The 24,764-nt window shown below is 41.3% G+C and overlaps 1 protein-coding gene across 1 annotated transcript; it reads right to left on the bottom strand.

The window, feature by feature from the left end:
- Positions 1 to 506: 506 nt before the first annotated feature.
- LOC115025032 (1-phosphatidylinositol 4,5-bisphosphate phosphodiesterase delta-3-A-like) lies at positions 507 to 24,414 on the bottom strand. Its single transcript, XM_029457002.1, has 16 exons — positions 24,145 to 24,414; positions 16,773 to 16,828; positions 16,575 to 16,686; positions 9,723 to 9,951; positions 9,198 to 9,327; positions 8,778 to 9,003; positions 7,888 to 8,089; positions 7,323 to 7,467; positions 6,896 to 7,048; positions 5,299 to 5,442; positions 5,054 to 5,207; positions 4,743 to 4,859; positions 4,373 to 4,551; positions 3,952 to 4,087; positions 3,411 to 3,560; positions 507 to 3,299 (listed from the first exon to the last, which is right to left on the bottom strand). Exons 1-16 carry the CDS (start codon positions 24,227 to 24,229, stop codon positions 3,151 to 3,153), a joined length of 2,367 nt encoding a protein of 788 aa, XP_029312862.1. The 5' UTR covers positions 24,230 to 24,414; the 3' UTR covers positions 507 to 3,150.
- Positions 24,415 to 24,764: the final 350 nt, after the last annotated feature.

Raw genomic sequence — 24,764 nt, 5'->3', positions numbered from 1 at the left:
CAAATGTACACTTGGAGGATTTTGAGTATTGTTTTATTGGTCAATCGCATGTAGGGCCTACACAGCACACACTATGCAACATATTTACTCCAACCTAGTATTAGAAGCAATGTGGGGGTCAGGTGCCTTGCCAACGTTGTCCATACGGGGACCTGAACCTATGACCCTCTGGTTCCTAAGCCCCTACGGACTGAGCTACTGCACTGATGCAGGGCTGCCATACAGGGTGCCAAAATGCTCATCATACTAATGCTCGTTCACACACACTGATGGCTGTGCCTTCGGAAGCTCTTGCCCAAGGACACTTGGACACTTGGACTGGAGGAGCCGGGGATCTCACCGTCGATCTTCTGATTAGTGGACGACCCGCTCTACCTCCTGGTCCACATCCTGTTGCTCTGTGGCTCCATCATGGATGTATAAAGAGAGGGGCTCCATGCACTGCAGATTTTTTAAACTGGATTTAAGGACTGAGATTTGACTAGAAAATACAAGCAAGAGCAATGTAATGCTGAACTTATACCTTTATTTATTCATTGCAGTGTAAAAAATAACATGTCATCTTAATGTATCAGTTAACAGTTTGGTCAAGAGCTGGACTTCAATTACTGTGTTACAATACTGTGTGGCATTATGAGGTTCTTCTCTGTGTTCAACTGTGTTCAGCCTGTTGTAGTACATTGTTGTGTATATATTACCTGTATCAATAAATAACATCAGGTGGATTTACAGCTGGTGCATGACAAAAGCAAACAGTAACATACTTCAAATCTAATAAATAAAAACAACAATGTCAATGCTTTGAACTGTACAGATACAGTTTTTGAATATTGCTACAGTTAAAAACACACCACTGGTCTTTAAACATATATGTAGTTGGTACACTTACAGCTCCTGGAACAAGTGAGTACGTGCAATCCTGTTGCCTCTGTGTTTAGTGTCTGTCTGTCACTTTGTGTGGTTCTGTTACCATCTGATCAGGTGTCTCTTGAGAATGAGATCCTGTGTCTCAATGACATTTTACCTGTATAAATAAAAGCTAATCAAATAAATAATAATATTGTCGGACACAGAGATAAAGTTATTGGCACTGGCTCCAAAACATCACATTTGACCCTAATTCTACAAGAGAATATGATCTGATCAAATGTCTTGTCAAAATGACAAGCAGAGAATGTTTCTTCTTTCACAGTCTTCTCAAGATGCCAAACATATTTTAAAGCTGTTTGATTATTTCACACATTTAGAAGATGCTGAGAGACCAACACTAGCTCTCAGTCCTGATTTAAAAAAGCCTTAAATTCATAACATTATCTCAAAATAACATATTCATAGTTCTTTTCGTCACTTGTAAATGAACAAAATACGAATGTTCTAAAACAAACTCCTAGAAAACAGAATGTCCCTCCTGTCCTATACAACACTGTATAGAAGTCTTTCTTTACAGTAGATGACTTAACAGAATAGAAATGTGTCTTATAATGTGTTCCATCACTGACAATAATAAAGTCTTTATGTCACAGTGTCCAGGATCCTCAATGAAGCAGACTCTCCCTGCACAGTACACATCTAAACACAACGTAAACAAAGAAAACTCATTGCAAATATTAAGCAGATGCATGCATATCTCATCTAACAAGCTAACAACAAGGCAGCAGATTTATCTAGTGCACATCATGTTTTGCTATTGCTAGCAAATTCTATTTATAGTATAAAAACTCTAGATGCTACTTAATAATATAGTTTGGTCATTCACTAATAAAGAGGAAGAACACATATAATGTAGATTGTGTCGAGCTAAAATACAGTCACTGTGAATCAAACATTAAATGAAAAATAATCTCTTCAAAATATGTTTTCTATTTAACATATCACACTAAGCTACATTATAAAAGTACTGGGAAGGGATTTAAGCTTAATTAGTAGAGCATGTGTCAGACAGGTAGAAACTTCTCTTCCTCATGGAGACCTACAGTAACATCTGTTTCCATATGGCTTTTGCTTTTTATAATACTTGCTCAATTCTAATATTTACCTCACAATCATTAAGACGCAGGGTAAAATGATGGTCACCGTGATAACTTTCCAGAGTTGTATAAATCTTGACTCACAGTATTATAAACCACTGTGCAGTGTTTTAGCGTCTGATAAGGCTTCACACTCATGTATTTATGACTTGAACTGGCTTTCTAGGATTTAGTTTTATCATATTTTATCAACCAACGCAGCCACTAAATTTTTTTAGTCTGAATGCCCGATATTATAATGTATACAGAGTGTCAACCCACCACACGTTAGGCTAAAGTGTGTATAGCTGTTTCAAAAGGCCACACTCGAAGATGTCGTGACATGCCTGCTGTCATGGAGAAGGGCAAGATGCACTAATCGCACTAATGGGGAAGATGCTGTACAGTTTAAGACAGATGTAAAAACAAAAAGTGACAGAAACATCATCTGAAAAACGGAAAAGCGAGAGAGAAAAGTTCAAATCTTCCACACAGCTGCATGAAGTGGGCATGTTTTGGTTTGGGAAAAGTTGTAAAAAGTGTCTTGACTGTGGATTCTGTCCCTCGTCTCAGTAGGACGGGATGACTTCACAGCCAGTATGATACAGCGATCAATAGTTCTGTCAGTGTGCACATCACATCAGAGGATTGTTTGGAGACTTCATAGATCATAGTCTCTATTTATATATAAGTAATGTTTAAATCACATAACAGCAGGCATTTCTAGACTATTCCGATAAAACACACTAAAATAAGATACTTGTAGTTAAAAAGAAGTCGTTCCTTCAGAAGGCGTGGGACTTAAGCAAGTTTGAGAGGTTAGCTCTGAGTCGTCTATGTTCATAATGTAGAGACAAAATCTAGCACCAAACGTTGGTCATGATCTGGCAGATGAGACACCTGCAGGCTGGTTCAATGGGTTGTTAAGTTCCCCGAGTCTCAAACCTCCATTGACTGAGGCATTAAAGAGACACAATGCAATCCTCTTGTTCCATAAAATATAGACAGGTTGAGGATATCGTTGCAACATTAGAAGGACAAGGTTAGAACAATTCGGTTGAATGAATTAGGGCCCAGATCTTTTTTTGGATCCGGGCAGATATGTCCGGGGTCCATGCTTCATGTTGCTATGTGTGAGATGGGGTTAGGGTTTCTTGGCTGAAGACTTGGTCGGTGACTTAGCTGATGATTTTGAGGGGCTGCTCTGACATGGTGTGACCTTAAGATGGATGAAGAGGGAGGAGGGCAAGAGGCTGGAGCCATCCAGCTTGAGCAGTCGGACATGACGATAACCTGCAGAGACAAAGGGAAGAAGGTCAGGAGAGCAAATGGTTATTAATACTGTACTGGCCACCTTGAACAAGTATTTGGCACAGTCAAACGCTACTGTCCACACACACACACCTGTGCGCAGACTCGTACAAGGCAGGGTGTATTGTCCCAGGAAGTCATTGCTTGAGGTATAGTCATGGTCCTCCACCATGAAGCGAAGCAGAGCCAGGTCAGGAACATGCACGGTGAAGTTAAAGGTGCAGTCCCATCGTGGGTTAAAGCCTGAAACAAGGAAAGAACACAAACCAACAGACTTATTCACACCAAGTTGTGGAATGTTACTTGATGAATGTTTATAAGACATTATGCTCCCCCCACAGCCCCTTTATCAACACCACCCGTGATATTCCAAATGTGTTCATTTTAATGGATTTCAAGCTGAAAGTTATTTATTTAACACTATTAATTATATGTAAGTGGATATTGTTACAATAGTTTTTTCATAAAACAAGTGTCAATGTCTGGGTCAGTTTGCATTCCTACCACTACCACTTGGAGTTGCATAAGCTAATTGACTTTTTCCACCAGGGAAAGTCTGGAGCTTTCAACCACATCTCATGGTTTTAATTGGAGACAACGTTACGACTATTGTGTCAATAGGGTAAGCATTTACCATTGTTATCGACATGATGAGTTTTCTTCTTGTTGATGTCTATGGGAACACCATGTATCTCCACCCACACATGAGGGTCCACAATTGAGCTGGGTTTGTCCCAGTCTGGTTTCGGCAGCTGCTGAGCTGAAATAACCTGGAAGAAAACCAATCTTAAGTTGATACGAGTATCATTATAGAATGAAGAAATTTGACATTTGAGTATACTGGTGGTATATATTTCCTCCATGGCTCATGTTTGGATTCAAAATGCAACCAATTACAACTCCCTACAACCATTGCACAAAGAAACCAAGTTGAACATCCACCTGTAGTTCTATGTCAGGCAAAATATTTATCTTTCCAATGCAAATTGACAATTATGAAAATACCTGCAGCTTGACATATTTCGCTACTTGCTACTTATTTAAGGTAGGTTTACCCGAACACTGAGCAGGACGGGTCTGTGGCCAGGACCTCCACCAACATTCTCCGGGTTGAATTTGGTGTCAGGCTGACGCATGAAGGGAGGCTTCAATATGTATCCACACTGGCTGTTCTGCAGGAACCTGCCTTGGTTTAGGTCCATCTGCTCACCAGGTGTCTGAAAATTCAAAGCAACTGGAGAAAAAACCCCAGAACTGTGTTAGCGGCACAGGTCTACCACAAGGCTCTGTTGATTCTACCACTGGGGGTATGGGTCCACACAATTAGACCAACGAGAAGAAAGTAAGAATAAGAAGGATGTGTGTCTGAGGGACAGCTCTTGCTTACTCTCTCTGCTTCTCTTGGGACATTAAATAAGCTCTTACCAATTTGACAGCCTCCGTTCCACATCTCCTGAGGGTTGTAGTTGGAAGACTGGAGGCGCTGGCCTGAGGGGTAAATCCTGCTGAGCTGGTGGCTGTTGTGACGAACAAAATACATCCCTGGAGGGGCAGGACAAGAAAAGTCCAATTAGTCCAGTTAGTCCAATGTTAAGCTGAAGAAAGACATTTTGCTTTTAGGTAGAATCAATAGGTAACTGTCAGTACACAACCAGATCTTAATATCAGGTGGGCAACATGCACACTATTTCCCTTCACATTTAGAAAGTCAGTTTAGTCCCATGCACACATCATACCTGAGTCCTTCACGTGTCTGAGTGCGTCACTTTCAGAGAAAGAGGACATGTCAGTTGTTGGGTTTTTGGCTGCTTGTTCAAAGCTTTTAAAGGGAACACTGCGGGTGTACACCACCAGCTCTGACAGCTCTGGACTCAGCTTAGACACACCTGGCTGAGATGATACACACAGAAACCATCACATTACACTAAAGAATGGTGAGAGCCACTGCTGCGAGGATAAAGGAGAGCTGGTGGAGTTCTACCTTCTTGTCCTCTTTCTTCCTGCTGGGTTTGCCTTCAGTATGGCTGGCCTCCTCGTCTGAGGAGCTGAGGTCTGAAGAGCTGGACGAGCACCCCTCCACCACGTGCTCCTTCTTCCCCTTCACCAGGATTTTACCCTTAAGATCCTGCACACACAACCAACACATTACACACACTGCACATTAACAACTTGTTTGTAACGATACTCGTTAAAACATCTGTTTACAAACTCTCACACAGCTCGTGCACTTTAATCCAAGTCTCATTTATCGTATGTTCACTACAAATGACTTTTCACTAAAACATTTAAAACACATCTGCATAAACAGGGTCACACACTACTTCTCCGTGCGACTCCAGAAGAGTCTGAAGTGTTTTACATAGTTAGATTTGAGTGAAAAGTCATGTGTTTGTGAATAGTGAGCATATGATGATATAGATTTGCTGTTCTGCTTAAATGCAGACCTCATTTAGTTCAATTCATAAAGACTTTTCTCCTTTTTTCTTCTTCTTTGTTCAGTTTCCTTCAGAGCTCACGGTTACACAGTGTGAGTAAGTGAGCAGTAGTTAAGCCTTAACATTAAGCCTCCGGTGCTGTGCTTCATTTCAGATCCTGAACCTGCAGTAACCCCTTTCCTGTCTTTTCCATCACCTTCCCACATTCTCACATCTCATTCACCTAATCAGCCTGGCAGGATATTTACCAGCCCATTTCCGCGCGCACTTTGCCAGATTGTAATTGTTGCTTATGGCTAAGCTCTATAATAATGTGCCACAACGGTTAGATAAGAAAAGAAAAGTATGTGAGTTTACCAACCTACAAGCAAATGGTATAAAATCATGTGAGGGTAGTGACAGGCACACACATAAGGTGCCTCAAGGGAGTGTGATTACTGGGGCAGAGGGCGCACTCACCCTCACACACATGCTATGATTCTGTGGACTGTACAGATCAGTGGGACACAGAAGAGCAGATGGCGCTGGATTTACCATCTAACACAAACAGTTTGTTCACATAATCCTAACAGTTGCTACCAAGACAGAGAAACTGTTTACAAATGCTGCACATGCCTAACAGAGAGTTTGGATATTAAAAAGCGTGCCAGAGTGAAGTCCAGTACAGGAATCTGTCTGAGAGCCCGTCATTGGCTATTTTTAACCACATCACATTCCACTGAAAAGTAGCAGCCACACTCCAACTGCAGACTAACTTGCGATGGCTCCTTCCCTACTTCTGGTGCCCTTACTTGGACCACAACCATCTTTGAACTTGGCCTTCTTTTCAATCTTAACCACACATCTGTAACTTGTCACCTGTTCATCATTTGAAATATAAACACCTGGAAAAGTAAACCTCCTCTGTGCTCGTTCCCACTACAGTCGGTGTGTCTCCAGGAGCACATGCCGTGAGGACAACACGTTAAATCATCATCAAGCCAGGTTTTCTTATTTTCTTATTTTTAGGCAACTTCAAAATCTGTCATTGTCCAGTGCATGCAGGTATAATCTATCTCAATCAAAGGCATTATTCATTTCAATAAATATCGTAGTCCTTATGGGATTGAAGTTTCAGCTGGTTATGGAACAGTGTCTCCTTGCCTCTGGAGAAGGCAGGTTGGGAGGATCCAAACCATCCAGAGGCTTGGTGAGCAGTTTGTCTCCCAGGATGGATCGCAGGTGTCGAGCCATCACTGCCTGCTGCTCCACGGAGCAGTGGTTCTCCAGGGACAGGACCAGAGGGTAAGGAGAGGCCTGGAAGAGAGCGATGATGGTGCAAAGTCAGGGAGAAAAGGATATTTTTCATAGAGCAGAAGAGGGGAAGGAAATGATCCTTTGGCCTATCAGCTATTTTGTCAATGTACATATAATTCTTACACTTTATAGAGTTTAGAAAGATATTATTTTGTCTACAAATGAATTTAGAAACCATGCGTCTAACCTTCTAATAATCTGTACCGTACATCATGAAAGGGACCAAGGCAAAATACTGTACACAAAAGGATTGTGATTCTAGTAAAGTACTCACTTTAAAAGCATAGTCTTTGATCGTCTCAATGACTTCGACAAAGGGCACTTTGGAGGTGAGTGTGTGTCCATGATAGATGACTGGCTCTCCTTTATCTCCATCCCAACAGTCCAGCTCCACACAGCGGCAGCCATGGTTCAGGGCTCTAAGAGAGAAAATGTCATTTAAGAGTTTGTAACTGTTCTGTGCCGTCTATCTCTCTGTGTTGACAACCAGAGGTTAGCTGTGTTCCCGTCCACAACACACGTCCCTTTTACAATATAACAAGGCCTAATTGGCATCTTTTAAATATTTAAACATCTAATGCAGAATTTCTGTTTCATGTCACTGGATTTGTGCCCCCCTTTCAAATCTCCTGCGCCCCCCTGGGGAGGTGCGCCCCACAGTCTGAAAGCCTCTGTGAGCTTCCTGAAGGCCTCCTTATCAGAGCCACCTCAGCTGACTTCTTACAAAGCCAAGGAGCTCTATTCTATTCTATTTATATCAGGATAGCCCAGCCCTACTGCTGATTGATGGGCTTTACCTGGACTACAGAGTGCATATGTGCATATGTGTTGATTCTTACCGGATGTATGGCTCTGTGCTGCTGTCCCCAGTCAGCTGGTCCTTAGTGAGGTAGGTGTTGTGGGAGGAGGAGATGAAGTAGTGTGCCAGTGGGTGTTTCATGTCTTGGTAAACTCTAGCATGTTCTGGGTTGAACACACAATTCTCCTTCGACAGCATGTACATGGTGAAACCATTGGGGGTCATGAACTGGTTCTTCTGGGCTGTACTGGGCAAAAGGCACAAACACAAGTCAATACAGGAGGGGAATTATTATGTTGTTATGGTAGTCATAGTGCAGCTTGGAAGTATTCAACATGTTTAACTCTCTCATATGTTTGTATACACAGTATAAAGCTGATATGATAGCACTTCAAATAAGATACAAACCATGTTTTGCCTTATTATGAAGGCATCGCCTTGTCTCGTGCCGTTTAAACTAGGGGTCACGTTATGCTTATTCAGAACTAGTTTGATGTTTTGATCGACCACGTCGAGTTTTATTGTTTTGATCCTACAGTGAGTAAAGTGGGTACAATACCACAGATTGTAAATCTGAGTTCCAACATTTTAAAATCGATTAAGGGCCATTGAGATATTAAATGAGCAAGTAATTATGTGCTGCAGCTTCTTCACTAGACTTTTGTAGCTGAATATTTTCTTGTATCTGAGCAGCAGGGACTAGCCAGAGGGACGAAGGGACACCAACATGCACGCACGACCGGGCCGGCCACCAAAACAAAACTCAGAGAAGCTCAGATCAATACACACAGACTTCATTCTCTGCTCAGGATGCCATTACAACACTATATATACTGACATAGCAAATAGTTGTTTGTTGCTATCAATGTTCTAAAGAGCTTATCAGTTAAATGTTTGTACTTTGCAATCTATTGTTACTTAGCACCGTACCCCACTCATTAAGTTCATAGGTGAGGATGAGGCTTTGGGCGTGTATGAGTGAAGTGTCCTCCCCCTGGTCCTTCAAGAAATCCCTCAGGTCCACAGTGGAAAGTACGCAGCCATTTGCAGAGTAGCGGATAAACACAGCATCCAGCTCTGGTCTCCGTAACAACTCCCTGCAGAACACTTCAATCTCTCCGTGGTCCAGACGACCGTCGGCTGACTGGTCACATTTCTATCAGACAGAGTGAGACACAGGCGATCACTCTTTGTTCTGTGTTTCCAGCTGGTCTCAATTCATCCAAGCGACACCGTTAATGGAGGTCTGTCATTAATCAGTTCATGTGAATGTATGAATCCATTTTAATTACTGAATGAAATCCTGGATGTGGGGTCAATGTCTTTAAATATGAGTGTGCATTCTGCTACCTGGAAGAGGCTACGGGCATACTGGTCACTCAGGTCAATATTGATCATCTGTAGAAGTGTCTGGACTTCGTCATAGCTCATCTTATCATCGTGGTTCTGGTCGGCCCGACTCAGGTAGGCATGAATCCAGGTGACACACTAACATGGTCAAGGAAGCAGCAAGAGCAGAACATGTACAGTGACTAATACAATACGAGGCACAGACTAACTCTGCCTACAGATACTTTGTGTTGGAATCCTGGAGTTTGGAACATTTCCTTCAATCAGAAAAGTGAGGATGACAAAAGAACCACCAACATACGTAAATCTTCATTCCATACTTGATACACTGTTGACATTCTGGTTTGGGACTCTCAAGGGTCCTTTCAGGGGGCTATGGGCTTAAGAACAAATATTTAAAGAAAAATTCAAACGTATAAAACTTATATGTATTTATATATAAGAGTAGGATCATTCTTGGCTCTCTTGTCCTTGCATATACGATGTAGACAGCTCTACAATTCCCATTGAACAGAATAAGGATATTGGTCAAGTTTCTCCTTCTGGGTCATGTTCTCCACCCTCTCCTGCAGAGTTCGGATGCCGCGAGCCCAATGCTGAGCCTCCTCCTGGCTCTGGCAGAGGAGATCCAGGCTCTTGCGGGGACCTTTGAAGACCACTGTCAAACACCGCTGCTCGGGTACTGAGCCGAGCATCTGCCGCAATGTCTCTGACTGGCAACCCTCACGAACACACTCCACTTCCATGACAGAGACTGAGGATGTGTGAGGGGAACAGAGAAAAAAGGTGGAGGAAGAAGTAACAAGTAAGTAAAGAGCAAGTATTGCCCAATTAGCTATCCATCCTGTTATCACGTGTAGTTCACTCTAAGAGGAAGTTGTTTCATTAGTTTATTGCTCAGGTAGTATTTAGTTATCAACAAGGTCATATCTGAAAGCTTGGACGGAACATTTTTAACATTTAAAGTAAGACCACAACAATAAACATGGTCATTCAGAAGCCATTCTTGTGGGAGGAGCCTTTGCAAATGACAAACTCTTGTCAGAAGAACTCTGTCTGCGTGGATATTCTAGAGAGGAGACAAATGTCTGAGCAGCAGACATGGAGGGCTAAGAGAGTGAAGCAACTGCAGAGGTTAACTTTAGGGAAAGGCTGTTGGTATGGAAAATACACTTTGGTTAAGATGAGGTAACTTAAACACTTGGAAAGATGATGGCTACAGTGATAAAGTGCAGGTCTGGAACAGGAAAGTGAACATGTCCCCTGTATGGGCACTGAACATTGGCACTGGACTAAATCACAGATTGTCGTTCCTTGGGACACAATGTTTGTAAAATGGCATTCAGACCAAATCAACACTGCACTAACACGATGTGACATAAATGTCAAAAATATAAAAAGAAGAGTTAGAGAGAGAAGTTCAAACCTACATTACTTTCCCACCAACAGCAACTTGAAATGGATGAGGATGCAGAAATGTCTGTTTTGAAAGAAAACAGTGGGAAACAGCGAACTACTGTAGTTTTTAGGATTACCCAACCCTTACATCCCTGGAGCAGAACTAATGAGAGAAAAGGAACTTTAGTGTCCTGCACCGCTCTCTCTATTACAGTTCAACTCCATGCTTCAATACATGTATTACACAGTTTTAGCTGTATTTTGAAGAAGGTAGCAGATACACCAGGCGAGTACTGAGAGGCTCAGGAGGAGCTTCTACTTTCAGGCCACTAGGATCCTAAATAAGGACTTGATGGAACTGCAGGATTACAGTCCACTGGATACGTATCTTATCTTATTACATGTAACATCCACTTACAGACTCAAACACAACAATTTCAAGTTCTACTCACAGTTTCTCTGTAATTATCAATTAACAGTACTTTAGCAGTACTAGTAAAATACAATACAAGCATTATTATAAATGCATTTACTACAGTCATTCTAGCACCACAGGCAGCTCACAACAACACACTTACTCTTTCATGGTTTTATTCTGTACGCAGGCCTGTAGTGTAGTGTGTGTTTAAGCCACTAAAATACACAAAGATATAATTTGTCATACAGATTTGTATTGACACACACACACACACACACACACACACACACACACACACACACACACACACACACACACACACACACACACACACCCACACACACACACACACTGAGCAGCACACTAGGAATAGATAATGATATATGGCCTCTTTTCATTTATTTACTTTAGCTTGACTAATCTTGCCAACTGAAGGTGGAGTCAGCAATTCAAACAAATTACGCTTTTTGTCAGATTCAGTGATCTCTTCATGGCCTCAAATGTCCGCTCTGTGTGTTCGCTGAAAATAAATGTGGTGTTTATACGCTCTGTTAATGAATCTGGACGGGCTATTTTATTTGAAATATCAACAATCGTCTGGGGCCTGGGAGTACGCCCATCCGGTCTACATGTGTTTTGTGGATCTGGAGAAGGCGTATGACCGGGTCCCCCGGGTGATACTGTGGGAGGTGCTGCGGGAGTATGGGGTGAGGGGGTCACTTTTGAGGGCCATCCAATCCCTGTACGCCCAAAGCGAGAGTTGTGTCCGGATACTCGGCAGTAAGTCGGACTCGTTTCCAGTGAATGTTGGCCTCAGCCAGGGCTGCGCTTTATCACCAATCCTGTTTGTGATTTTCATGGATAGGATATCGAGGCGTAGTCGTGGAGGAGAGGGGTTGCAGTTCGGTGACCTGAGGATCTCATTGCTGCTCTTTGCAGATGATGTGGTCCTTATGGCATCATCGGTCTGTGACCTTCAACAGTCACTGGATCGGTTTGCAGCCGAGTGTGCAGCGGTTGGGATGAGGATCAGCACCTCTAAATCTGAGGCCATGGCTCTCAGCAGGAAACCGGTGGATTGCCTACTCCGGGTAGGGAATGAGCCATTACCCCAAGTGAAGGAGTTCAAGTACCTCGGGGTCTTGTTCGCGAGTGAGGGGACAATGGAGCGAGAGATTGGCCGGAGAATCGGAGCAGCGGGGGCGGTATTACAGTCACTTTACCGCACCGTTGTGACGAAAAGAGAGCTGAGCCAGAAGGCAAAGCTCTCAATATACCGGTCGATCTTCGTTCCTACCCTCACCTATGGTCATGAAGGCTGGGTCATGACCGAAAGAACGAGATCACGGGTACAAGCGGCCAAAATGGGTTTTCTCAGACGGGTGGCTGGCGTCTCCCTTAGAGATAGGGTGAGAAGCTCAGCCATCTGTGAGAGACTCGGAGTAGAGCCGCTGCTCCTTTATGTTGAAAGGAGCCAGTTGAGGTGGTTCGGGCATCTAGTAAGGATGCCACCTGGGCGCCTCCCTAGGGAGGTGTTCCAGGCACGTCCAGCTGGGAGGAGACCCCGGGGAAGACCCAGGACTCGGTGGAGAGATTATATCTCCTCACTGGCCTGGGAACGCCTCAGGATCCCCCAGTCGGAGCTGGAGGATGTGGCCCGGAGAAGGGAAGATTGGGGTTCCTTACTGGAGCTGCTGCCCCCGCGACCCGATCCCGGATAAGCGGTAGACGATGGATGGATGGATGGATGGTCTGACTCCATCTTTAATTCCACAGTCTTTCCAGTTCTTCTGGGTATCTATGTACTGCTAATATTTGTCACACTATTTTCAACGACATAATGTATTTTTTGTGTTAAAGTTGTGTTGTGTACAGTAGTATCCACACACACACACACACACACACACACACACACACACGCACGCACGCACGCACACGCACACACACACACACACACACACACACACACACACACACACACACACACACTTCCTGTGCTGCGTGTCAACAGGAAATCATGGTTACAGGCTCCACAACATGTTGGCTCTTCGTCTAATCTGGGTAAGCTTCAATGCTGGAAAAGCAGCTTGTACTGTTTCTCTGCAGGATATTAAATGTGTATGGAGATGGTTCCAACACTGGCTTGGCAACAAATAACACTCAGTGCACTGTTGGGTCTAATTCCTACTAAATTTAGACACAAACCACCTGTGGAGAGTTGAGCTGTCTGCCACACACAAGCTTTCCCCTCACAGAGCTGCTGCTGTACTAGTTTCAACCTGACGCTCATTTCCATAAGATTATGTCCATATGTGTCCATATGGAGAACCAAATGATCATGACTGACCAAGCATCGGCTGGTGTTTGCCTGTGGTTCCACGAGAAACTACAAACTGACAGCACAGCTCTGTGCACTGTGTGTACCTGACACACAGCAGGGAATTCTGCTCAAAATATACCCAATGCTGTCAGAAGGAAGATGCTCACAGAGTATACATGTATGTATGTGTATTTTGCATGCTGGCCCAAAGATTTTTTATCCACTTTTTCAACATTTCAGTTCCAGATGTCCATCAGGCTCAAAACATTTTGTGGAAGAAGTACTCAGAAACAGAAAGTGTGATGTGTGCAGCTGATGATGAGTCTTGTTTGTTGAAACTGAATGCCTGGGTTGAGCTTGTGGCCTTTAAGACTCACAATGTGTTGCTCATTATCATTGTTTTCTAATATGTATATTAATGCTGCATTAATTTCATATGTGAGTTATCATAATTACCAGGTTAATCAAACATTCAAGTTGTAATTAGTTGACTGTGGAACATATTGATTTATTGACTGGGAAACTACAATAATAATCTCCATTCATCCTGGTAAAGAAGTGTTTGAATAGAACATTAATCAAAAACATTCTTATGGCAAACATGATTTCATCATAAATTCTTATTTGATAGGTTGATTGAAATATAACTAATACAAATACAAATGAAATTCTTTATTTAAAACATTTCCATAGAAAGTCTTTATTTATGAAGTGTATATAGGTGTCTATGAAGTGTTCCCCTCACTTCTGAAACCAGACCATACACATTTGACAAGTCTGTTAAAAAAAATAAAAATAAACTAAATAATGAATACTGGATACTTCCACCTCTTCAGGCCTCCAACATCTTTTCAATGAAAGTCTCTGGTTGAACTGCTCTCAACTGCTGTCCACACTAAAGACATAACCTTGATTACTTAATGTTAAACCGTCACAAGAAAGGTTGGGGACTCCTGCACTGGAATAGACCACCCAGTGTCATTACTGCCAACACATAGGATCTGTAAAGACTGGGATAAATTACTGCGTGCGGCTGACAAGCTTCCACATCGTATCCGTGTCAAGTCCAGGTAAATCTACTTGGGAGATTTCAGAAGAAGGTATGTATCAGAGAGGAGTGGTGAACACGCTTCAGTTAAAGACAAGACATGAACATCAAGTTCACTCGTGAGTATGTAGTAGAAGAAACTGTATTCTTATTCAGAAGATAGAAGATAACTGATGTAGAGGGGACACATATCTGTAATTATGTGGGGTCATTAAAGCAAGAGATGCATGAGAGACACACACACACACACACACACACACACACACACACACACACACACACACTGTGCCACATCACAAACCTAGTCTTGTGGCAATTAAAGGCCCTGTACTGAACTTGGGAGACTTACCTAGTGGTGGAGTCGTATGGTAACTATACAGCACTAAACCACAGGCTCTGGGGCAGACTCACACCACCATATAATGTCCTATAATCTCACCGTTTGAACTACAGCAGGGTCGGCTGCCATGTTGGGCCTAAAATAGTTGAGCTCTATAATCAAGGCACCGTGTGTGACCCTCAGATAGTGGCAAAGAGGGAGAGTCGCTGTGTGAGCAAGTCTATGTCTGTACAGAGCAGTAAGTGAACACAAATAGATACTGTATATCCATGTTTCACTTACACGCCCTGACAGAGCACCAAAGTCTTCTGGCAAAGGAAAGGCCTGCTTGTTACCAATTAGATGGTTCTTAATGCCTGGGTGGGGTGAGGAAGGTTAGCTTAGATAGTCTGTGTATCTTAGTAAGTAGGGCACTCTCACAAGGCCAGGGACTATTGAGACATATGCTAAACTCTGCAGCTATGAGCATTAGATTCTACTTTAACTAAAGTCTTTCTCTTTACCAACATTCCTTTTATTAACACACATAATGTGTTGACAATAAAATTAACATCTGAAAATGTTACTGTAGTTTATCATGGTGTCCTGGTAGTAGTGTGGCTGTGGGAGGTAGAGTGGTTGTCCACTGGTTGGAAAGTTGGTGGTTTGATCCCCGGCCCTGCAGTTAGCATGTCGAAGTGTCCTTGGGCAAGATACTGAACCCCGAATTGCTCCTCATGGCCAACTGTGTGTGAATGGTTATCACTACTGACGAGCTGATGTGCACCTTGTATGGAGCCTCTGACTCTGTATGAATGTGTGTTGTAATGCATGTAGTGAGTAAAGATTGGATAAAGTGTTAGTAAACCATTAATGTTATTAAAATGTTTTCAAAGCATCACTTTTTGTTTAGACATGTTTATACTATAATGAGTTATTAGTTATTTTATAAATAAATACAAGTTTTAGTGTCACAGTGAGGATCAGATATGACAGCAACTACACAAACAACACAACCAATTGTTGTCCAGTTACACACTGTGTAGAAATGAGCTGGTCAGCCTACACAAGGCTCAATCAGGAACTTATTTTTGGCCTCAAACTAACATTTCACTCATGACAGCATGACACATTTGCTTTAGTTTTTGGATCCGTGCAGCATATGCCGTCACATCAAGGTTAAGTTTAAGAAAGTACTCCATCAATTTAAAATTGCACTTATGATGTCACAGATGATGGATGGTTTTTCTCTTCTTTTATAAAAAGCGTCACAATTGATGCAGCAAAACCAGAGATATTATAATTTCTTCTCAGAACCTGGCGCCTACATTACCCACAATGCAACTCGACCAGAGACAGTTCTCCTGGAGATTCGGGTGAGTTAGGCTTGTAGTGGCTCAAGTAGATAGAGGAGCGGGCTACAGAGGTCTGATAAGATCACTTCTTTCTCACTCCACAAGCAGAGTGTTTTCATTTGTGACACCACATGAGGACATTATCAGACTTCGCACAGCTCCTATAGAGACACAAGAAGATTTTTACAACTTTTTCACATATGCACTAGAACTCCCCAACACCTGGAGACACACTTTGTTTTTAAAATCAGTGGAGTTCCTCTTTAATGCTAAAATGACACCTCATAGATGTAGAAGGTCTGTAAATATATTTTCTTCTGTTAATCTGTGGTCGTCATTAGCATGTCCACTTGTTCTATCTAAAATGTCCTTTGTCTTGTACCCACCACGTCAGCCTCATTTTGTTCATTGAGTCATATAAAAGAACACACACACACACACACACACACACACACACACACACACACACACACACACACACACACACACACACACACACACACACACACACACACTTACAGGATTTCTGCTCCTTTGCCCAGCTGGAGGTTTTGTGAGACTGACACCAGACAGTGACACCGTCTTCCAGCAGCTTCAGAGTTCGTCGCTTCTGCCAGCGAGGCGAGCGGACCTTTACATATGATAAAGGAATCCATTAAATCTCAATGACTGATCACTAACAACTAACAAATAGTTTACAAGTAGTAATACCTTTACCTTTACCATGCTGGAGCCCTGCAACATCCGCTTCACATCTTCATCGTCCTGCACTCCTAGAAAGCAAACAGACAAAAAGATGCCCGATGATACACACATGTGATGTCATGGAAACTTGACTTGATGGCAGTAAGTATGCACAGAATCCTTATAACTCAGTAGCACTGACAGAAGGCAGGCGGAGAGGAGAGAAAAGGGAGGATGAAAAGAGAAAATAGAAGAGTAGAACATAGTCAGAATTAGAAGTTAGTGTATATATATTTATATATATATATATATATATATATATATATATATATATATATACTTCTGTTGGACCGCTCTGTAATTCTGACATGTTGGTGTTTAAACCAGCAGTTGGGTGTGGCCAACATGCGAAGGTATGGACGCAGACATTAAGAAAGACAGAAGGACTTGATAAAAGTAGACAGAAGATGGGAAATGAGAGAAAGACACATGTTAGTGATGAGGTGGGACAGAGGAGAGGACAGTTTAATTCAAATTAGCCAAGAGCTTTTGAAAAGCAATATCCTGTGACACTTTATACAAAGTTGACAAATGAGATTGTGTCAGCCTTTCAGCTGAATGTGGCTGTCTTTCAGCCAGAAGATATGTTGTGATACACACATTCGTTCATTTGCCAGTAATATGTAAAGCTGTATCATTTCTGTATTTTCTGTAGCCTGTTAATGATAACACTAATATCTCCATACTGTCAGGTAGGATATCCCTGAAGGCATTACACTTGATCCATTACCAACTTCATTCTTAATTTCAACAACTTTTCTTAGCTTCAGCATCAAATTCCGCTTCTATACAGATGACACTCAGCGGTGCATGGCAAAGAACTGTCTCCTCCAACATGTTGAACCAACCTAATGCTAATGTGAGGCTAAAAGCAGCTGTTGACTCTTGATAAACAACTTTTAATAAACACATGATAAAGCTAGATTATACCTTTCCTTCAGAACTTTCTTTAGTATATATGTTGTGAAGGACCTCTCCTTAACATGACCGACGCTGACACTTTGGAGCAAACCTTCATAATTACAAGACGTTTGCCATTTTTTCCTGTTTGTATCCTATCTGAAATGCCCAATTTCCTATGCACAGTAATCCTACGAATGATACTGTTGACCTCAGAAAAGAGTAACCAACCATGCGCTCTATGACACATGGTGCCACCATCCTGTGGCTATCATTGATTTTGTCTAGTTACGTTTGTGGCGAAAAGGAAAGCTTTAATTTGCTTCCTATTTTGCAGATGCAGGGTTGTATGAAAGTGGAAGATTCAACACCACTCAAAGGTTATCTATCTCTCTTGAATTTTTCTTCCAGTCCTCAGACGTCAGCAGGATTAAGACAGGTTTTCTTTGTCTGTTTGAATAATTTCAGCTGCAGTTAAATCCTTTGTATACTCCCAATCTGACTGTGTAACATTTGTTGACCCACTTCCAGATAATGACTGATCTTTGCCCTTATTTATTTACCAGCAGCACAAGACAGAGCTGGGATTATTAGTACGCTGGCTGTCTTGGATTGGATTAGCAGAGGGGAGTGAATTCATAGTATATGATGCAAAAGGTCTTGTGATAAACGCAGTCATGACCCATGAATCGGTATGAATCAGATGTAAATAATAAATATATTCAAAGTACATTCAACATCTTTAGTCAGTAAAAGATATTATCAAGTGCATGGAACACAACTTTTACTCAATGTTTTTATCTCGACCTTAATAGTTCATAGAGATTCATTGTTTTATACACAATCTTAAAGCTGCACACATAAATACATATTCTTTATGTTAATGGCATAGTTCAACATTTTGGGAAATACACACGTTCACTTGCTGAGAGAAAGTTTGACTGATAAGAATGGATTTAGAGCATAGGTCTTCAACAGGGGGTCCGCGACTCCCAGGAGGTCCACGGAGGTACTAAAGCGGGGTCGCGAAATTGTTTGAAGATAAAGCAGTTAAAAAAATAAAATAATAATAGTATTGCTTCGCGCATTCATATTCCCTCCTCCGCTGTGTTTCGCGAAGGGCGGGACTTCGCTCCCGACACACACACCTACAGTCAGAGACAGAGCGGGGGAAAGGAGAGGGGTGAACTAAAAGAAATTTGCGCCAGCACCGTCCCCACCCCGTCAGCTGTAACACTACCCCCAACTGGACAATTTTTTTTCCAAGTGTATTATAAATGTCTATTTTGCCCCTGTCGAGTGGCAGTTGATTGAAAGAAATGTATGAAAAGAAAAAGAAAAAGCCTTGAGCTGTGAATGCACATCTGTCCTTGTTTCCTTTGTGCACTGCAGCCACACTTACAGCTGAGAAATCTGATCAATGACCATCCAGTAGTTGTAGTGTCCAATAGAATGTGTGGAATGTAACTAATCTCAAGTTTCCTATGAGGAGGTGCTTCAAACGGGCTGCAAGGGCGTGACTTTGTTATCTCATGGCAGGTGTGCATGTGTATTGAGGGGAATAGTAAGTTATAATTTGTGCTGTAACGTTGCCTTTAAACTCTTCTTCACAGATCCTGCTGAGTAAGCAGGACTCAGCAGCTGAAACAGAAGTCTCACTGTGGTTTGAGAAGGGCTGCGTCACGACACTCACAAAGATGTTTTGATACTGGGAAAGACAGTCCACTGTGTACAACAGTGAGCTTCTGTAAATGAGGAGAGCCAGGTTGCAGCAGTGGGAGAAATTTAGTGGGTGTGTGGCTGTATGTGTGTGAGAGGAAGAAGTGTCATTCAGAAACAGATTGAAGAAGTAACCTTAAAAAAACGACACGTAGCCTCACAACCACAGAACAGAGTTCCTCAGTCGGTGTGGAAACCTTGTGGTTACAGGCTGCGAGAACCAAATATTACTGCAGCAACAACTGCTGTACTGCACGTCTCCAAGGTAATATTTACTCTATCAAGAGAGGTGGGATAGAGCCAAACACACACACACACACACACACACACACACACACACACACACACAAACCATTGTGCTGTACTAATAAACACAAAAAGCAGTAATATTATGGTACATGCGATTTCCACAGCGACACATTGGCCATTTTGTCGCAGTGGAAAACTACAGACAAAATGTTTCTGGACTTATTTTCTTAAATAAAAGTAACAAAATGAAACACAATGAAACAATTGGCCAGTAAAAGTAAAACATGTAAATGTTGTAGGTGGTTTAAAACCCTTCAGTACATCATATTATTGGAATTAATATGTTTTGCATATGACATTTTAATCTGCAAAGTCTGTAGATGTCAAATATGTAGTGACATAAACAGTACACTATTTTAAGCAGTATTGGATTAGAAATACTGCTTCTTCTAAAAGTACTAGCAGCCAGCCTCTTTGTACATTCAAACTAAGCCTAGTTATAGCATGGCAGTTTAAAATGTGTTGCATTGCACACATTCTTATTACATATTTACAGCCAGGCACTTAAGTTAAAAGACTCGTCTATGTGACTCCTTCACGTTGATAGAGCAAAGATTCTGTCATGTAGACTCCAAGTACAATCACAAGATTCTACAACTCATTTATCTTTAGTAAATCCAACATAACTGTATGATGTGGCATTTAATTAAGACTAGCAATAATCATTTTACGAGCATTTCCCTATTTATTAAACACAGTTTTGTGTGACCGGTAGACATTAAGTTAGTGCGACATTACATTTGTCAGTGGTGGACACACACACAGAACACTATGAAGAGACACACAAAGGCCTTCACAGTCACACACAGCTCTGAGAGATAATCAGTGCCTTAGTTAAGCGGCTGACATTTCCATGACTTCTTCAATAAAGGCTTCGGATCAGGTAATAAAAACATTAATTATGTCTGCATGTTTTTAGTTACTCAAATAAATTAACAAGCTGCTTGAATAGAAACTCGTACACAAATTAGAAGCAAATATTGTTACAGATCATGTATTGCATATATTTCTATTATTCCCTCTCCTTTTATTGTACCACTCTACATGTGTTGGTTTACTGTTGAATGTGTGTATTTCTGGCAACATGCTATCTGAAAGTGAGTGAGTCATATTAACTATATACTAATGTCATGTATGTACAGTAGGAAAATAGTAATTGACAGAATTGCTACAGTACAAGCTTTATTAGCAACACAACATTGCCAGTGATCAACACAAAACCCAACATACAGCTCGGCATCAATCCCATACAAAAGGCTTGGGCCCTTTGAAAGGGTTTTGAAGGAAGTGGCAGATCCAGGTACGAAAGAGGCCGACGCTCTCATGATTCTCAAGTGTCCTCTTTAAATCTAGAACACAGTTCCAGAGGACGCTTAGATCAGCATTACTCTTCACAGCAGAAGTTTTTTGTGAGACTTTGAAATCAGCTTCACGAGAAGCGACCATGATGTCAGCGATCTCATGCTCTTCCATCAATTCATCTGTCAATCTGAGCACTTTATCAAAGTCATGCGGAAAGTTGCACATGTAGCTTTCAATGTTTCAATCAGAGATATCCAGTCTGTTACACATAGTGCTGAGTCTGCAAAATGTAACAAGCACCTGTATCAACAGCTGCTCTGCGTCTATTTTAGTTTGTCCACTACTTTCCGCATATTCAGTAAAAGCCTGCAGTAAGCCTCCATCAAGCAACTGCAATATCTTATGCACCGACCCAGGTTGTAAGCTCCATCTAGTATCATACACTGACGTTTTGGATACGTCTGCTTTTGTATCTCCAGTAGCCCCAGTGAAGAAGTTGTGTATTTGATTCACAATGTCAAAAAAATGTGCTGACATCCCCGGAAGCTTTGGCAGCAGATTTGCAGTGTACATAAACTGCTTCAGAAATGTTTCTTTCAGGAGAAGCTGTGCCCTCACACGACCGATCCATTGAAACAGAACCCGACACAGACAGAAGGATCCAACTCGAGTGGGTTAAGGACCTCCACAATCTTCTGTGGTATTCCCAGTGCAGACAAAGCCCACACCCGTTAGTTGATGACCCCTCCATGAATGAATCGGATACAAACAGCATCTAGCTCACGTTAAGCTAGATCTTTGTATTCATCCACAAGTATGGCAAAATATTGTTCATGCACTTCAGTCTTTATCTTACGATGCAGCACTGATGCTGCAGCCTCAATCAGCTCTGATGGCAGCTCCTTCAGTCTATTTTCAATTTCTGGGTCATGTTTTGACATGAATTTGATAAGCTCCAACAAATTACCTTTATTGAGATTGAAATGGGGAATTTCTACAAAGCTGTGTTTGTCATTTCTATTTTGAGAATTTCATTCTGTGCCCATCCACAGTGGATGAGAAGATTTAAACAGTGTTTGATGCACAGATCACAGCTGATTGCAAACACCCAGAACTAGAACTAGTTCCTGAATGAAAGCCACGCTGAAGAACACACACATACACCTGTGAGCTCGAGTAGAGCCTTGTAACAGCCCACACATGTTGGTGCACTCCAAACTGCAAGATGGTTGTGACTAATGATCAATAGTTAATTCATTGGTCAATCAATCATTGGATACACAATGAATTATTTATTATTTAATTAAATGTACCAAATAGTCACTCCCTGCAGTTTATCTTACTAAATACATTTGAATTGGCTATTACTAAATCAAAACACGCATCCTTTGTGTTTTAGTTATTTATAACCTATAACTATTTTTTTTATAGAACTATGCATTGATTGATCAAGAAAAATAATTGATTATGGTATTAATACACTTTTGTTGCAACCTTTGTTTGAGCCACTGTGTGAGTGCACTCAGCTGGATGTTGTTCACACACAACTCAGCCACAGGTGTTCTGTATTTGTAGAAGCTGCTGCTCTACATCTCAATGCAAGCTGAGTAATAACAAGCTTTACTTTGACATTTGGAGGCCCTGTGGTGCTGCTGCACTTGGTTTTGTCTCTGCGGATCAAAATATGGAGGGTCAGGCTGATGGATCATATGACAGTGTATATTAAAGGCCATCTGAACACAACATTAGACGGTTATTGTCTCCGCTGTTTGTCAACTATTGCTCAAGATGATAATGCTGCTGGCTAGTCAGCTGTCTGAAAATATAACTCTGAGTTATAGCTCTAGAACATGTTTTAAGATCATTTTGTTATTTTAAAGGTTTCTATTATTGATCATAACTTGTATAATGCATGTTTGTGTTGAGAAAAAGTTAAACAAGGAGAGCAACAACCTATGTGGAACGGTGGGCTTCTAACTTACACTACATGTTGTAAACAAGTAATAAACAAACCTTCAAGCTCTAATTTCATGAACTCATTCACCCAATGTTATAATTAACAGACACCATCTTTAGTAGTTCTAACGATTAGTCAGTCTCAACTTTTATCATTTGGTTGCTTGTTTTAGTCATTTATCAAAATAAATGACTAAATATTCGCAGTTCAGCTTCTCCAATGTGATGAGTTGCTGTTTTTTCTCTGCTCTATATTATTGTAAATGTAATATCTATGGATTTTGGACAATTGGACATCACCTTAGGCTCCAAGAAAATTGTGATCAGCATTTTTTACAAATGTTTTGATATTCGACCACAATTCATTCTGAATAATCATAAAAATAACATAACATAAATCATCGCTAATGATTATAATCTTTCCTTGCAGCTGTTTACTTTATATAATTGCACATCGGATCAAATGATTTTATTGTTTTTACATCTTTGGCTGTGCCCATCTTATCCGTCTGACATGGTTATGAAATATATGTCTGCTAACACTTAGATCCTCAAACAACCTCCTGATTGTTCCTGAGGTCAGAACTAAAAAGAGGCAGCCTTTAATCATTTTAATTATGCCCCAAATCATTGTGCCTGAAGGTTTTAGGGGCTCAAAATCTGCTTTTTCATTATTTCTCATTCTATTCTATCTTTTTTGTCCTTGTTTTTGTTTTTGTTTTAAATATTTAAACAGGTTTACCTCCTCAAACATGAATAAATTGGAGTCCCTACTGACTGAGCTCCTGCCGCTCCTTGGTACTTTATGTTGCATTTATGCTTGAATTGTGCTATATAAATAAAGTGTATTATTATTATTATCATCATTATTATCATTATCATTATCATTATTATTATTATTATTATTATTATTATTATTATTATTATTATTATAATTACACTTTTTTCCGACTCTGTGTTAATGTTAAATATTTCCTCATCATGCCAGTGTGAGGTGCAGATAACGGTACTACATATGTTACTACAGTATTCAGCGCTACAGCCGGATGTCGTAGATGGGAATGACGTCCCCTTATCATAACAATATAACTATGTGAGAGGGAGAAGCCTCTGATTATTAAATACATCCCGATTTCAGGAGCTGTAAAGCAACACTCACCCAGATTCCTCAGGGGATCGATGGCCTTTGACTCGGACGTCCCGGCTCCATTCTTCACCGCTGCTTTCTTTCTGTTGCCCAACATAACGCAAGGAAGCTGCGCTTTATTTCGCTCAGCCTCCTTCCCTCCCTGGTCTTTGTACGGATCCTGTGCTCTGTTCTCAGGCAAAAGATAAGCAGTCTAGCGGCTCAGCTGCATGGAGATCCTGCAGGTGGAAAATACGAGAATCTTCTGCAGGCTTGCGCTCATGCTTTTATCCTGGAGGAGGAAACCAGAGTCTGGCCAAACCTTCAGCCTGCTGACTCACTCAAATTGGATTTATAAACACAGAGCTGTATGAATCAGAGAGGCGTCAAAAACTACATCAGACAAAACGTCCTGAGGTGGCTTTCAAAATAAAAGTCGTGGACATCATGTTAGGTTTGGAGGTCGGGTATCGATGTACACTAGCATTAGCACACTATTAGCATATTATAAATCTTATTATAACTTGATTTTAAATATTTTAAACACATGGTCAACTTACTTGCTTGAACTTCTCATTGAGCTTTTAATCACATCACATGGTCTTCCTCAGTGGAAGGAGTTTGCTGTTTACTGTTCCAAGGAAATAATGAGC

The sequence above is a fragment of the Cottoperca gobio genome, chromosome 19, assembly GCF_900634415.1.
Source record: "Cottoperca gobio chromosome 19, fCotGob3.1, whole genome shotgun sequence".
Classification (NCBI taxonomy): domain Eukaryota; kingdom Metazoa; phylum Chordata; class Actinopteri; order Perciformes; family Bovichtidae; genus Cottoperca; species Cottoperca gobio.
Note: the sequence above shows the minus strand (reverse complement) of the source record. Positions and strands in the feature narration are given on the sequence as shown.

What these genes read in the sequence shown, in the direction of transcription:
- LOC115025032 (XM_029457002.1), bottom strand. Translation starts at nt 24,229, where the DNA reads ATGTTGGGCAACAGAAAGAAAGCAGCGGTGAAGAATGGAGCCGGGACG. An exon ending in AGGGCTCCAGCATGGTAAAG is followed by an intron (nt 16,687 to 16,772) that starts GTAAAGGTATTA and finishes TCATATGTAAAG; the next exon opens with GTCCGCTCGCCTCGCTGGCA. An exon ending in CCGTCCTGCTCAGTGTTCGG is followed by an intron (nt 4,088 to 4,372) that starts GTAAACCTACCT and finishes GTTTTCTTCCAG; the next exon opens with GTTATTTCAGCTCAGCAGCT.